Below are 14,264 nucleotides of genomic sequence, written 5' to 3'. Positions count from 1 at the left end.
GTCCTCGGTTTACATCTGTATGACGTTTTGAGGTTATGGATGACATGGTCAAGCCGTCCAAGAAGCCACACTCATTTACCACCGTACTCATTTAATTGTTTTATGTTCATAGCCTAGAAGTGGTTTAATGCAAAATTTCTGCAATAATTACTTGAATAGTGTATTAGTGTAGGTTAGTAATGAGCTCCGGCATGTTCCAACTTGCATACAAATTGGGTTAGGGCTTTTACTGTCGGAGCAGAACTCTGCATCCAAGTCCGAATGGCCTTATTTGGTAAATAACATTATCTTGTCAGTCATGCACCAGAAACATTATTACGGTAAATGTATTCAAATTCAGTCACCCTCTGTACTACGCAGAGGTCACATGCGGAACATATTAAATAAAGAAATTTCCTAAAAAGAAGAGATCAGTGCCAAGATGCAGCATAATATACTATAAGTAAAATTTTGTAGCCATATTTTCTGCAACCGTGTGTACTTCATTTTACAGGAGACCATGTTTATAACAGAGTTGTCAGGTTCATCATTAGTCTTACGGTGCTCTGAAAGGAACTTTAACCCTGGAGAACCCACGGGGTCAAATTTAGCCCCTATAAATTCTGCTACTCAAATGCTACCCTTAAATCTCAAAGCGTCAAATTAGGCCCTAATCCTAAATTAGGAATAAAACATTGAATATTTGAAAAAACATATGTTTTGGTGTTCAGTGAACATATAGCAGTCATTTAATGTAAAATTCATCATTTTCCAAAGGAGAAAGGGGTTCTTGGGCTCTCCAGGGTTAAATATGTGAAATTTCAGGACGAATTTAAAGTGCATAATAATCTTTAAAGGTGAACTTAATCTGACTTTACCAGCATTTTTGAATGCAGAAGTCCAACAGTTAAATGTTTCAGTACCTTTTTCACACCTTGCACCAGCTCTTAAATTGAATGCCAAAATTTACAACAGGTTTAATCTATGAAACCTCAGGGTGTCCACTTTCCCACCTTTCTGTGACTCTCCCAATCTACATCTCTGTTGCAAACTGCTGATGGGACTTTAAACTCTTTAGCCTCGGACAATATCCTGTTTTTCAAGTCCTGTCAACGTTATCATGCATTTTAGTTACATCCTACAATTTCACCTGAAAGCTGAATGGCCCCAATTTTTTGAGTAGTACTATGTTTCCAAAGGAAATTTTTGAATGATGCATTCTATATTAAGCCTAGCAAAAAGAGTTAATGCCAGACAGAGTGACAATAGTTGCGCGTCTGTGTTTTAAATAGTTTTCTAACTATGAAAGATCCAGGTAATGACTTGGATGTTTTTTGTTTTTTTTTAACAGTGCTGCAGCGCCGCTCGTGGTCAGGCCGGGTATTGTTTCACGTATAGGGCGTGATTGCGCGGCCCCTCCCCCTTCACAGCCGATCTGGAAAAGAAAAAAACTTTTTTGTATTGAAGGAATCAACAGCCGCCATCTTGTTGTGGCTCGGAATAGGGATTTCGGTCCAACACTGGGTTTAACGTTGAAATCGTGCATGCTTGCCGCGGTGTGACAGCATCCCCTTCCCGAAAATGAAATCTTAACATCGACTCGGAGACATTTTGTGCGGAAAAAAGGGAAAATTGGATCGGTGGTCGTCGGAGAGAAACGCTCGGTATATCCGATTTCCCCTTCAGAGTGCGGCGATTGAGCTCTGTCGCCGTTCGGGAGCAGCATTGTTTACCGTGCGCAAGCTGGTATCGGACCGTGGCTCTCGAAGTGAATTGCAAAATTTCTACATTTTCGTGCAGGCGTGCATTTTTGTGGTGCTTCTGGCTTTTTTTTTTGCATGAAGAAATTTGACGTCACGCAAAATGGGTACTTTGAACAACTAGAATTTACGACCTTTTCATCGGAATGCAGCAGTTCACTTGATTTCATTGAATCAACGTCTTTAAGTTCGATGTTTTCATGGGGAATCTTTTAATTGGGGTTATTTAATGCTAATAATGTGGGTGTTGGGTGTTGGATTATCATGGGGTGAATGGCGGTGGCGGAGCGGGGCGCTATTGCATTTCTTTTGAAGACACCGACTCGCAGAGTACGGAGGAGCTAACTAACGCTAGCTTGTTAACTTAGCTGATAGCTGGCTTTCACGCTAGCTGTTAGTCAGTTAGCTAACGTTAGCTGGCTGTCAACTCGCTAATGTGCTAGCCGGAAAGCTTTGCGCTCGAGCGGCCAACTTGCTTGTCACACAAGAACTGAGCTTCTCGTCGAAACTGACCAGTGAGAGAAGTTAACCATGGCTGAAAATCTGCTGGACGTCGGACCTCCGAGCTCAAAGCGGCCGAAACTGAATTCACCTGCCCTGTCAGCGTCGGATGGACCAGGTAAAGGCCTCACAAACGTTCCTGTTGAAATACCATGACCGTTATTAAGTGCTTGGAACGACTGTCTTTTGATCACACTGTCAACACGGTTGCGGCTTGGGTTAAATGTTGACAGGCCGTGCATGTGTACTGGAATGCTTGGTAGTAAATGCTTGGTAGTAACGCTCACGACTGACGTTTACAGCATTTACGAATGAATACCTGGCGACAATTTGATTGCAGATGTTTCGTTATGGGTGTTGTCTTTGCATACCCACCTGCAGTTTACACAGTGTAATGGCTCGTATCTGTGAGCATTTCTGCTCTGAAGGCAAAAATATATAACCGCAAGACGCGGTTTTGTTAACAATTTTCATGAACTGAAACCCATGTTCACAAATGTCCAATTACTCTCTAGGAATGTTCACAAATCTAGCAGAATCTGTGTAGGGTACTTATCCCTTGGTGAAATAAGTTTGACTGTGTTGTGGAGATCCGGGGCATGAGAAAATCTGCCAGTGTCCATTATTTTCCTCATGCAGTGGAACATGCTTATTGCACAGGTATGCCTTTGGTTACTCATCATAAAGGTTCATTGCAAAATGTTGCCGGTTTTTGTTTATTTGAGAGAATTATCCCTTCTGTGTGTGTGTGCGTGTGCGTGTGTGTGTGTGTGTGTGTGAGAGAGAGAGAGAGAAAGAAAAGTTTTTGGTTTTTGAGTTAAGATTTTGACAAATGAAGGCAATACTAAAGTAGTGTGTGTGTTGTGTTGTCCAATGTAATTTAGAAGAATTCAGAATTGCTGAAAACTGATGACAACAGTGAATGGGGCATTACATGCAACTACTGTTTATACACCTTAAATCAGTGTTTCCCAGCCTTTTATTGAGGCAAGGCGCATATTTTACATGAGAATAACTCTGTGGCACACCACCAAACAAATGTTACAAAAAGTGGATACATGTACCTTCTGACATTGAATGGAAGAGCAATTATAATCCCTGCAAAGTAAAAATAAAACTCATAAATTTCACATACCACAAGTGCTATAAACAAGGTTGCCAAATTTGAATAATTAAAAAGAAAAGTAAAATACGGTTTCAAAATTCTGAAAACTCAAACTGTTACCGTAGCTCTCTATAACTGTTGGTGTGTCCGCTGAATGCGCTGAAACTATCAATCACTTCTATTCGTTAATTCCCATCTGATTCCCTAAATGTGTGAGACACGACAGGATATCATCTGATCAGCTCCACTGTCTTGAATATACACGGGGCCAGTGCGTCGCTGTAGCTACTGTTAAATGCTGTCCGACCAGGCCAGTCCAGATTTCACTGAACATTTTTGGCTGCCGAAATGGTCTGAAAGTGCGTTTTCGCATTGTAATATACTGTGCTGTATATTACAATGGAGTCCTCCTGAACTACTGCCATAAAACTATGGTGTATTTTTATTTGCGTTTTTGAATGAGTCAATTCTTCGGGCATGGTGTGACAGTAATTTGGACTTTTTGAAAAGTTTTCAAACAGATGGAAATATTGTCAAAACAATATCCCATCACAAAAACCCACAAGAAATTATGGAAAATGTACAGTCCTGTATTTGTATTACGTAATGCGTTCCAGACCCACCGCGTTGCATTATGTGAAAACCTGCAATATTGAAAGATACAGAAATTCTTTATGTAGTTTTACCTCTCTTCCCTCCCAAATTTAAACTAGTCAAACTTATTTAAACTTATTATAAACACCTCTTAAATTCTTGGTAGCTGTTCACACCTTTTAACTTACACAGTTCTTCAAACAAGAGCGTGCTTGCTTCCAACTATTTGTCATTCTCAGTTGAAGTTTACCATAAAACTGACACGCAGAAGAAGCGAATTGAACTTTGTATATTTAAGAACCAAAATTTACAACCAAATCATATAATTTCACCTAACAAAAAATGAGTAAAATGTCAATGTATAATCTAAACTGCCACAGATTGGTTAACGGAAATTCGAATCAATGTTAAATATGCTCTGTGGGAATGACTTTTACTGGTGATAAGTTGGGGATCTTTGCCTCATCTTGTTCCTCTTAATTATACTCTCTTCTCTTAAAGTAGACTTCAGTGCTGCCCAGCATGTTGTGCCAAATGTGGTCCCACAGTGAAGGCGAAAACTCAAAATGACGCATTGCCTGCGTGTTATTCAAAACCCATACTAAAACAATAGCTTAAAAATCCACAATATACTGCCATATCATCGCTATCCTGTGAAAAACACCTATGTCCATTATCAGTCTTTCTTTTTTTCCTCAAATTTTTACATTAATCGCTTGTTTGAAACACGGACACCCCAATCCAAAAAAAAAAATTAAATGACAAAAATGGTATGTGTTGGTATATGTGTTTTTTCACAGGAAAGCGATGATGAACAGGTAGAGGGGAAGGAAGCTAGTGTCTGCTTTCTCACAAAAAGTTAGGGATATTTGGCTTTCGGGTGAAATTTCAGGATGAGCTTAAAATGCATTCAAACCTTTACCGGTGAACTTAATGCAACCTTCTCTCAGCCTTTGAATGCACATGTCCAACTGCTATATGTTTCAGTACTTTTTACACAAGTTGCTGTTCTCTAACGAGGAGCTTAACAGCAAAATTCACAACCTCGAAATGTCCGGGTTCAATTAGAGCTTCTGTTGAAACAGGCGTCCTCATCATACTGTTCACATTTTGACTTCATGAGAGCAAGACAGCACCTAACAATGGATCAACAGTATCTTGCCATTGTGATACTTCAAACAGGAACTTTCTCAGATGGAAGTGGTAACTGTGTAATCAGCAGGTTTCAACAGAGATGCAGAGAGACTGGAAGAGTCACAGAAAGACATAGAAGTGGACGTCCTTTGACTACGTCCCATGCTGATGACCGCTACATTTTGAACAATACCCTGACAAACTGGATGATTAATGTCACTCAACTCCAGGCACGTTTACGGGAGGCACCCAAGAGTCGCGTCAGGCCATTCGAAACCATTTACATCAGCGTGGTCTGCGTGCTACATGACCTGCAAAGGTACCTGACCACACCACCAGGCACTGGCATCATTGTCTTGCATGGGCGAGGGAGCATTTACGCTAGATGAAGTACCAGTGGGCCTCGGTGCTGTTCTCTGATGGAAGTCGATTCATGTTGATCAGACATGATGGCTGGCAACGATGTTGGAGACCCCAAGCAGCGCGCTATGCATCAGCCACTGTTGTCACCAGACAAGCTTTTGGTGGTGGCGGTGTTACAGTGTGGGCAGGTGTGTCCAGTTGCTACAGAACTGCCCTACATTTTGTAAATGGTACAGCAACAAGCCCATACGACCTGAATAACATAATTAATCCAGTGATTGTGCCCCTACATGAACAACACGGTCCTAATTTCATCTTCATGGACAACAACGCTCCAGCTCATCGCAGTCACATCATCAGGGAACAGCTGTTGGAGACTGGTGTACCTCAAATCGAATGGCCTGAACTTTCTCCTGACCTGAATCATACTGAAAACTTGTGGAATCAGTTGAGTCGCCGTTTAGAGCAGACATGTCCAGTTCCGGGCCTGGAGGGCCACTGTCCTGCCTGTTTTCCATCTCTCCCGCCTGCAACACACCTGATTCAGATGATCAGCTCATCAGCCAGCTCTGAAGCAGCATTACAACGATCCTGATGATTTGAATCAGGTGTGTTGCTCCTGGGAGAGCTGGAAAACAGGCAGGACAGCGGCCCTTGAGGACCGACTTTGGACACCCCTGGTTTAGAGGCTCAAAACTCGGCACCCAAGAACCTCAATCACCTGAGGGCTGCCCATCAAGAAGAGTGGGATTCCGTGCCTCAGCAGATAATAAGTCAACTTGTGAACAGCATGAGACGTTGTCAAGCTGGAATTGATGCTCAACGGCACGTGACGCGTTATTGAGACATTGACATTTTTTGTTGTGGTGTACCAGCTGTGTGGTTTTTGTGAGTACGGGTGTTCAGTACCATATGCATGCCTGACCAGTAGTTCACAATGCCCACTTGGAAAGAATCACCGTCCAATCTGTTTTTTTTCACCCCCCCACCCAAACTGTCTTTTGATAAGTGTTGCCTAACAAAGAGACAAATTGTGTTCTATTTTGTGGCTGTAAATGCTGTTGATGTTGTTGAACAATAATTTGAATTAGGACTGGGCCATAATTCAACAGTAATATGTATAGCGATTGACAAGTGATCAATACCAATATAAAATGCCTTTGATAAAAATGTTCGATAGAAATAAATCAGGAAGCAAACGCCGACCTCGGCATTGCGCGTGCTGTAGGCAGTGCTCAGCTAACTCCAAACACAAGAATCAGCAAAACCAATGTGGAAGAAGCAGCGAAGCAAACGAAGAAGTGCGCCTACTCAGGCCGAATAAGAATGTGGCCTAACTTTGTAAAAATACGTGACCAGTCGGCTCAGTACAACTCTTGTAATAAACCGATATTGGGCATAGTAACATGACTCAACACCTTCAGATGGATATGTAGTGTAGAAGTTAAGAGTTTCCTGTCTTTGAGATGCTATAGCACCAGTGTTAGCCATGCCCGACCCTCGGCGTCGTAATCAGGCAAGTAAAATATAAATGGACCATGGCAATAATGAACTTGCAAAAAAGATGAAGTGATCTCAACATAATTAGTGAACACTAATGCATGCATGGCATGGGAGTATTAGTTGACTACACTTGTGTTTTTTATAACTTTATTTTTCCATTTTCACACTTGACAAAATATAACATTCAATAACTACGTGTTTGTACACATGATGAAACTATAGATATTAAAGTTCAAATGGTTCATGACACATCCTTCTGCGTCAACAGCCCGTTCTAAAGAGAGTCCACTTAGCGCATCAATCACATCTTTCCATCTGAGAGCAAAGACATCCATTGTCATTCGAACCTTTGAGTTCATCCATTCCAGGATGTAAACCTGTCTCAGCCTCTGTCTCGATGTGTTATTGTTGGTGCAGTATCAGGCCTCCAGTTCAGTTATTTTCTTGGCAATCAATAAGAAGATAATTCGTATAATGTACCTCTGTCTTGAGTTATGTCTATCCTTTTTCATAACTCCAAGTAAATAGACCATGAACATTTACCTTAACAATATTTTCAAATTCTACATTGACACTTTTCCCCCCAAAATCTGTTTTTGGACAGTCCCAAAACGTATGTATGGTGTCACCAATTCCTCCACAGTTCCTCCAGGCTCTATCACTTAAGAGTGTGTTTACAAATCTAAAAGTTGTCAAAATGCACATATGCATGCATAAAAATTTATACAGTATTTGCAAGAGCATTTCTTTGGATATTTTTATGCATTTAGAAAAAACTAAACAAAATGTGTCAAAGGGATTCTAAACCAAAAGTGAAAACTTAACCAAAATTAATTTGATCTTCCAACCAACCAACCCGAAGACACCTCAGACTCAGTCTGAACTGTGTCCGGTCACCTACATCGGTGGGGTAAAGCAATCCTCTCCATGGGAAAAACACATCCAGTGTTAACAAAATGATATTACACCAACATGTAAGAAAGGTCCAAGGAGGACAACTCATAGCAAGATAAAAAAGAAAAAGTCAAACGGCATTTGTAGCCGACCTCCATCTGGACTTTAGATGTGCTTATGAATTGAAATTTTTAGTTACATTTATCATTGCAGCACTGATCTAACGTTGCTTACTGTCTTTTGGAACTTACATGATGCCCTGCAACAACTACCTGGTCCGACACTTGCAGTCCAATTTAGGCTTGAGACTACCTTGAAGCTTGGAGATGACTCAGCCCTCCCTGAGAAAAAATTTCCTTGAGGTCTACTGATAACATCGCCCAATCCCTCTTCCTCTTTATGTTGCTCTGCCAGCCTTAGCATGTGTAACAAATGCCATGCACTTACTCAGCCACTTGAAGCAATACTAGAAGTCGTTTCAGATGACATTTTGCTGAAAAAAATTGGCGGTATACTTGCATAGTGTGGTCTCTCTGAGGCACCGGAAAATGCACACGCTTCGAGCTTAGGCCTTCGCATCCTATTAGTAAACCTCTATATGGTACTAAATTATATATACTGTACCTTGAAGCAATTCTTTTGTGGCAAAGAAAATATAAACACAAAATTAGACCCCCCCCACCCCTCAGTATTTCGAAAACGCACAACTTTTTCCCCATGTTGTTGTCCTAGGTCTTTATGCCAAAGTCTGAAGTAAAAAAGACTAAATATACAACTTTGAGTTTATTTTGAGTGTTATAAATAGCAATTGGCACTGATATGGTGGAATGATCCAAATAATAGAAATACAGTATATATCAAATATGACATATACACATTGAGGTATGTATATTTCAATATTAATTTGAAAAAAATCGGATGCACGCTTTTCTTTTTTTACCTTAATGCATTGCCGAGGTATTGGACGAGGGACTCTGAATCGGCACTTAATATCAAATACTTATCAACCAAAAGCATGATCAGGACATCCCCAGTTTTCGTGCATGTTTAGGCATTCAAAAATGGCATTCTTAGCAGAGAAATAAATGACTAAACAATAGTAGTAGTAGTAGTAATTTTCACAAAAAACAATTGGGGCCTCGCAGTGGTTAATGCTCAAGCCAAAATAATAAATAATTTATGCTGTATTTGCAGACTTTTAATATGTAAAATCACTTATATTAATGAATATACTAACCTCATAGGCCACTCCTTCTGGCTGACGTAGGGTGTAGTGTAGAGTACCGTATTTTCACGACCATTTGGCGCACCGTATTGTTGGGCGAAGTCTCAGTAAGGGGTGCTATTTCTGTATTTGACACATACACAAAACACACTGTATTATTGGGCGCAGCCAGGCATGGTAAAACATACGCCAGCTTAAACATATGGCATGCATGCACGCACGCTAAAAACACGTTTTTAAAAAGGCAACGGAAGCAAAACTGAGTTCGAAACTCACGCGACTGGTACCTGCTAGGGGCGTGCCTTTAGCGTCCTCTTACACGCCCACCCTTCACTCAATGGCGACTGGTACCTGCTAGGGACGTGCCTTCAGCGTCCTCTTACATGCCCACCCTTCACTCATTGGCGGACTTCCGCATGCCTGTCGTCACTCAGGCCCGCCTTTTCTCTGTATAAACAGCGTGTCGGCCAGAGGTGCTCTCAGTCAGGCTTTGGAACTCGGCGCATACACTAGACCAGGGGTGCCCAAACGTTTTGGACCGAAGATCTACTTTTCGATCAACTAACCTCCTGGGATCTACCCTTACCGGCGCGCGCGCATACACACATACACACACGCACACCGCACGCCATGATGAGAAACAGCCTGAAACTGAGGCATGCGATGCACTTTTGCAGCCTGTTAACTATCATAGCTCACACGTACCGTTTTAAAGTGCTTCCCTGGGCCCTCCTAGATTCCTATTCTTTGCCCGTGCCCTCGGTGAATTGTACACGAAGTAAACTCTGAATGAGAATAATGACGATAAAAGATAGAGCGCAACAGCTCTAATCACAAGCTGCAATCGCAGACTGCTGAGCGCTAACAGCTTCCGGTGACGTAATCTTGCGCCACCGTAAATTCAGGATTTACCTGCTTTATTTTATTTTTTAAATATTTTTTTGGTGAAAATGAGACTGATAGGATGATTAGGGTGTAGCGTACATTAACACAAAAAAATATATTACGAACATGTACAAAGACACACAAATGGTTGTTTGTTTGTTTTTCTCCTCGACACTCCTCGGATCTATTTGGGACCTGTCTTAGATCTACCGGTAGATCATGATCGACCTAATGGGCACCCCTGCACTAGACGCTCCACATTATACGGCGTCCTGTCCATTTTGGAGTAAATTTAAGACTTTTAATGGCGCCTTATAGTCGTTAAAATACGGTAATTCTTTTCCAGTTTGCGATTCAGTTTAACGAGACTCCAGACTCGACATTTATTTAATTTGACTTATTTTGCAGTGCAAACTTGGATATGCTCCGATTTAATACAGTACGAGCCAGACATCTGTGATAGTGGACGCTTATCACCCAAGCACTTAATTGTGGTGTTAAATGCGCTAGCTAGGTTAGCTTGGAAATTTGCATGAAATGTAGCTAATTCGCTGACACGAAAGCAATGATTAGGGTCATAGTAGCGGTTAATAATACCCCTAACAGATAGACACAGATAATTTGTTGCTTCCTCCTTGCTCCTTTTTGGCCGCTATTGGAAGCTGGCTGCATTGTAAAACTCTTGGTCCCACAGACCGCAATGATATTGTCTCACAATGTTATTTTTCCCCCATGCTCTGTGTGTATCTGTCTGCTTGAGTTGCTTGCTGCATGACATAGAGCAGTGGTGTCAAACATATGGCCCGCAGGTCGGAACCGGCCCCCAAGGAGGTTCGATCAGGCCCACGAGATAATTTTTAAAAAATGCATAAAAGGCAGGGAATTAATATTTTTAATAAGGTGCAGTTCATGGTCTATCCGCTAGGGGACACACTGTTTTGATCAGAGTAGAAGACAACACTGTTTTGATCAGAGAACAAAAAACAGCAGTCCCTGAGTCACTGAGACAGACCCACCACAGCAGACGCTTTCAAGGACATGTGAATACTTTATTCTTTACACATTTAATAGCAGTCTCCTTAGTTTGTAAGGTGTAGGCAGGGTTTAAATTTAGATTTTATATGCACATGTGAAAATGGTTTAAAAATGTCTTTCTTTATAAATCTAGTTTAATCTTAAAGTGCATTACTATATTTTTTTAATACCAATTGTTCAAATTTTCTGCCTTTGTACAATCAGTGGGATCAGTTGCAATGCATGTATGTTTGTTTGTTTGTTTGTTTATTGAACATAAAACATATATACAGTAATAATTTGACAGAAAATAAGGTAGATAAAAAAAGTAAAAAGAAATCAATCTTCATTCAACACAGTTATTATGTTCAAGGGAGTAGGAAGAAGTAAAAAACTTATCTAGTCCTACCCCGTTATGTGATTGTATCTAATAAATCATTTTTATATCAATCAGAAAAGAAAAAAGTAAGAAGAAAGAAGTCTCCATTAGGGCTCATACTTTACCCTTAACCGTGATATTTTTACAACTTTTGGTTTGTATCGGGATTATATACTTCCACACCCTGACACTCTTGTGTCAATTTTCTCTTGTATTCATAATGGATATTTATATACCTTTTTCTATTTATCAACTTAGTTCTGATTTATCATTATATTTAATGTTTTGAATTTATCATTTTAACTCTGATTGATGTAGGTTGTTTGTACTATTTTTTTGAATTTGTTTTTGAACTCGGCAAGCGATTTACTCATTTTCAGGTCCGTTTCGAGATTATTCCACAGATTAACACCTTTGATAGATACACTTCTTTGCTTGATGTTTGTTCTTGTTTTGAGTTTTTTGAATAAGTTGGTACCTCTTAAATCATAGCTGCTTTCTCGAATTTCGAAAAACTTCTGAATGTTTTGGCAGAGCAGGTTATTGTGTGCTTTGTACATTAATTGGGCGATTTTAAAGTCAACCAGGTCATAAAATTTCATCGTATTTAATTTGATAAATAGTGGATTTGTGGGTTCCGTATATTTTGATCTATTAATAATTCGAATTGCTTTTTTTTGTAGGTTGAGAATAGGGAGTGTGTTTGTTTTGCAGGCATTTCCCCATATTTCCACACAGTAGGTCATATATGGTAATAATAATGAAGTGTATAATGTGTACAAAGATCTCTTATTTAGCACTTCCTTGGTTTTGTAGAGGATCCCTACGGTTTTGGCTATTTTTCTTTTTACGTTATCGATATGTGGCTTCCAACATAGTTTTGAGTCTATTACTAATCTGAGAAACTTGGTTTCATACGCTCTTTCTATCTCAATTGAGTTTACCATAATTTTAGCTTGGTGTTTGATTGGTATGTGAATGATAAAAGTAAATTGCACATTTGTCTAAGGAAATCTAAGGTGCTTCATGAAATTTGTAAAAGATATGTTCATTAAATTTCAACATTTTCCTGATGTTGTTGTGCTTCTTTAGACCAAAACAAAGGAAAGACATATTATTTTGGTTATTTATAGCAGAGTCTGGTATAATTTTAATGGTCCGGCCCACTTGACATCTACCGAGGCCGTATGTGGCCCACAATGTGAAATGAGTTTGACAGACCTGACATAGAGGAACAACTCCACGTGTTTACCGACACGAGGGAGTAGCCAGCCATGTTAAGTATTCAATAAATTAAAAAAATAAATGCTATCTGGATTGTGTCCAGTCAGAGGGTGCCACACTTTACTATCGCTGTTTGGCTGAGACCATAATATGCGAGTCTGTTGAGTGAGGCTGCAGAGTCGAGGAAACTTTTTTTCCACCCTCTGTCGGCACGTTGCACATGCTGCAACCTCAGCTTTTTGTTTGAACGATTGAAGATTAGGTTATTCCATGAAATGGTAAAACTGACTTTCAGGGAATGTACACTGTCGCTGTGTACATTGTAATGTAGTGCGATGTGTTGTTAACATCCATGGTCTTCAGCAGAGCACCATAAAAATGCTTATTTTTGGAAGACGCTACTCTGAAGCAGTATTGTTGATACAGTAAGTTCCATTAACCTGCATTCCTTGCTCATACAATGTAAGCGTACTGAAATAATACTCTCTTGAAGTGCATTCATTACGGTAGCCCATAACGTCTTAGGGCTACTGCATCTTTTTAGCTGGCTCATTATGTCATGAGAGGGTTGGAGCGGGTTAAACACTCAAGGGAGCAAGCCCTTTACTTCGACACCACAGATCTCATGGATATCATTTGGAAATTGGAAGACTGTAGTGGTAAATCAAGTTGATACGTTTCATTGATGGCTATTAATAAAAAAAAATTTAAAAAAAAGAGAGAGAAAGATGATTTATATTCAAAACAGGATAGAGAGGAACAATGTATTCAGTAAATTCACAGCATAAATGTAATCCCTTCATGGTAACTGTATGCAGAAATCCGAAGTGGTCCGATTTGTCTCTATTTTGTTGCGGGCAATACCATGAGTTCCATTGTAACCGATAAGTAGAAAATGTTCTGGAGAGGAATGATCAAGTAGTTCTTTTGAGTGATTTGGGGGAAAATGAAGGGTACACTTTTCTTTCTCTTCATTTCATGGAGACGTCCATTAAAGATGATGTCAAAAATAGAGACATTTACGAAAGAGGATGTCACCACATTGTAGCGCATATTAAATTAACTCAGTTTGAATTACATTTATTATCATACTGTATGCAATGTGTTAACCATATCCAGGTCAAGTGCTCGTTTACCCTTTAAATCTTAGCTTCATGTTTGTGTTTTCTTTTGAGACGGTGTTAATACGCGATGATGTAAAATTGCACCGCGTAAAAATGTTTACGAAAATACTGAAACATCTATATCGCCCACCTCTATATCGAAGTCAAAATTTTGGTATTGTGACAACACTCATCAAGAGAATTTATACTAACAGAATAGAGTGCTGCGTTTTGAGTGTAAGTTTTGAGATTCACAAAATGTTTAATTGTGTCGTTTTTTTTGTGCAAAGTTGCATTGCAAATCAGTGAAATGGAAAGAAAATAGCAATTCCCTTGTGGCTTTGAGTCAGACTACTGTCCCCCTTCTCCTCGAGCTGCATGTGGTGCTACCCAACCAAAACATTGCTTTGCATTTTTGGTTCACAGCCAAAGAGCCTCCAGGCAAGCTTTCAGAGAGCGTGTGTCTCTGTTCAGAAATGAATGCTGTGCCAGGCATCCATGTGTCTGCTGGTTTGAAAGGAAGGGCTGAGACGACCGAGTGAGCAAAAAAACATTGATTGTCCCGTAAGCCTTTAAACAAGACCGTTTATTTAGAGAAGTT

At 40.0% G+C, this 14,264-nt stretch overlaps 1 protein-coding gene across 3 annotated transcripts in view; it reads left to right on the top strand.

Moving 5' to 3' along the window:
- The first annotated feature begins 1,443 nt into the window (after window positions 1–1,443).
- The window catches only part of crebbpa (CREB binding lysine acetyltransferase a), a 47,754-nt gene continuing 34,933 nt past the window's right edge, over window positions 1,444–14,264 (top strand). For all 3 annotated transcript variants that reach the window (XM_086119258.1, XM_086119257.1, XM_086119256.1), the window contains exon 1: window positions 1,444–2,358. In XM_086119258.1, coding sequence (XP_085975384.1) covers window positions 2,271–2,358 — 88 coding nt within the window. In that variant the 5' untranslated portion in view covers window positions 1,444–2,270. The remainder of the gene's footprint in view (window positions 2,359–14,264) is intronic.

This window comes from Hippocampus guttulatus, chromosome 9 (genome assembly GCF_054856545.1).
Source record: "Hippocampus guttulatus isolate MCC_2025c chromosome 9, RoL_Hgut_1.0, whole genome shotgun sequence".
Lineage (NCBI taxonomy): Eukaryota > Metazoa > Chordata > Actinopteri > Syngnathiformes > Syngnathidae > Hippocampus > Hippocampus guttulatus.
This window is presented reverse-complemented; position numbering and strand designations above follow the sequence as displayed.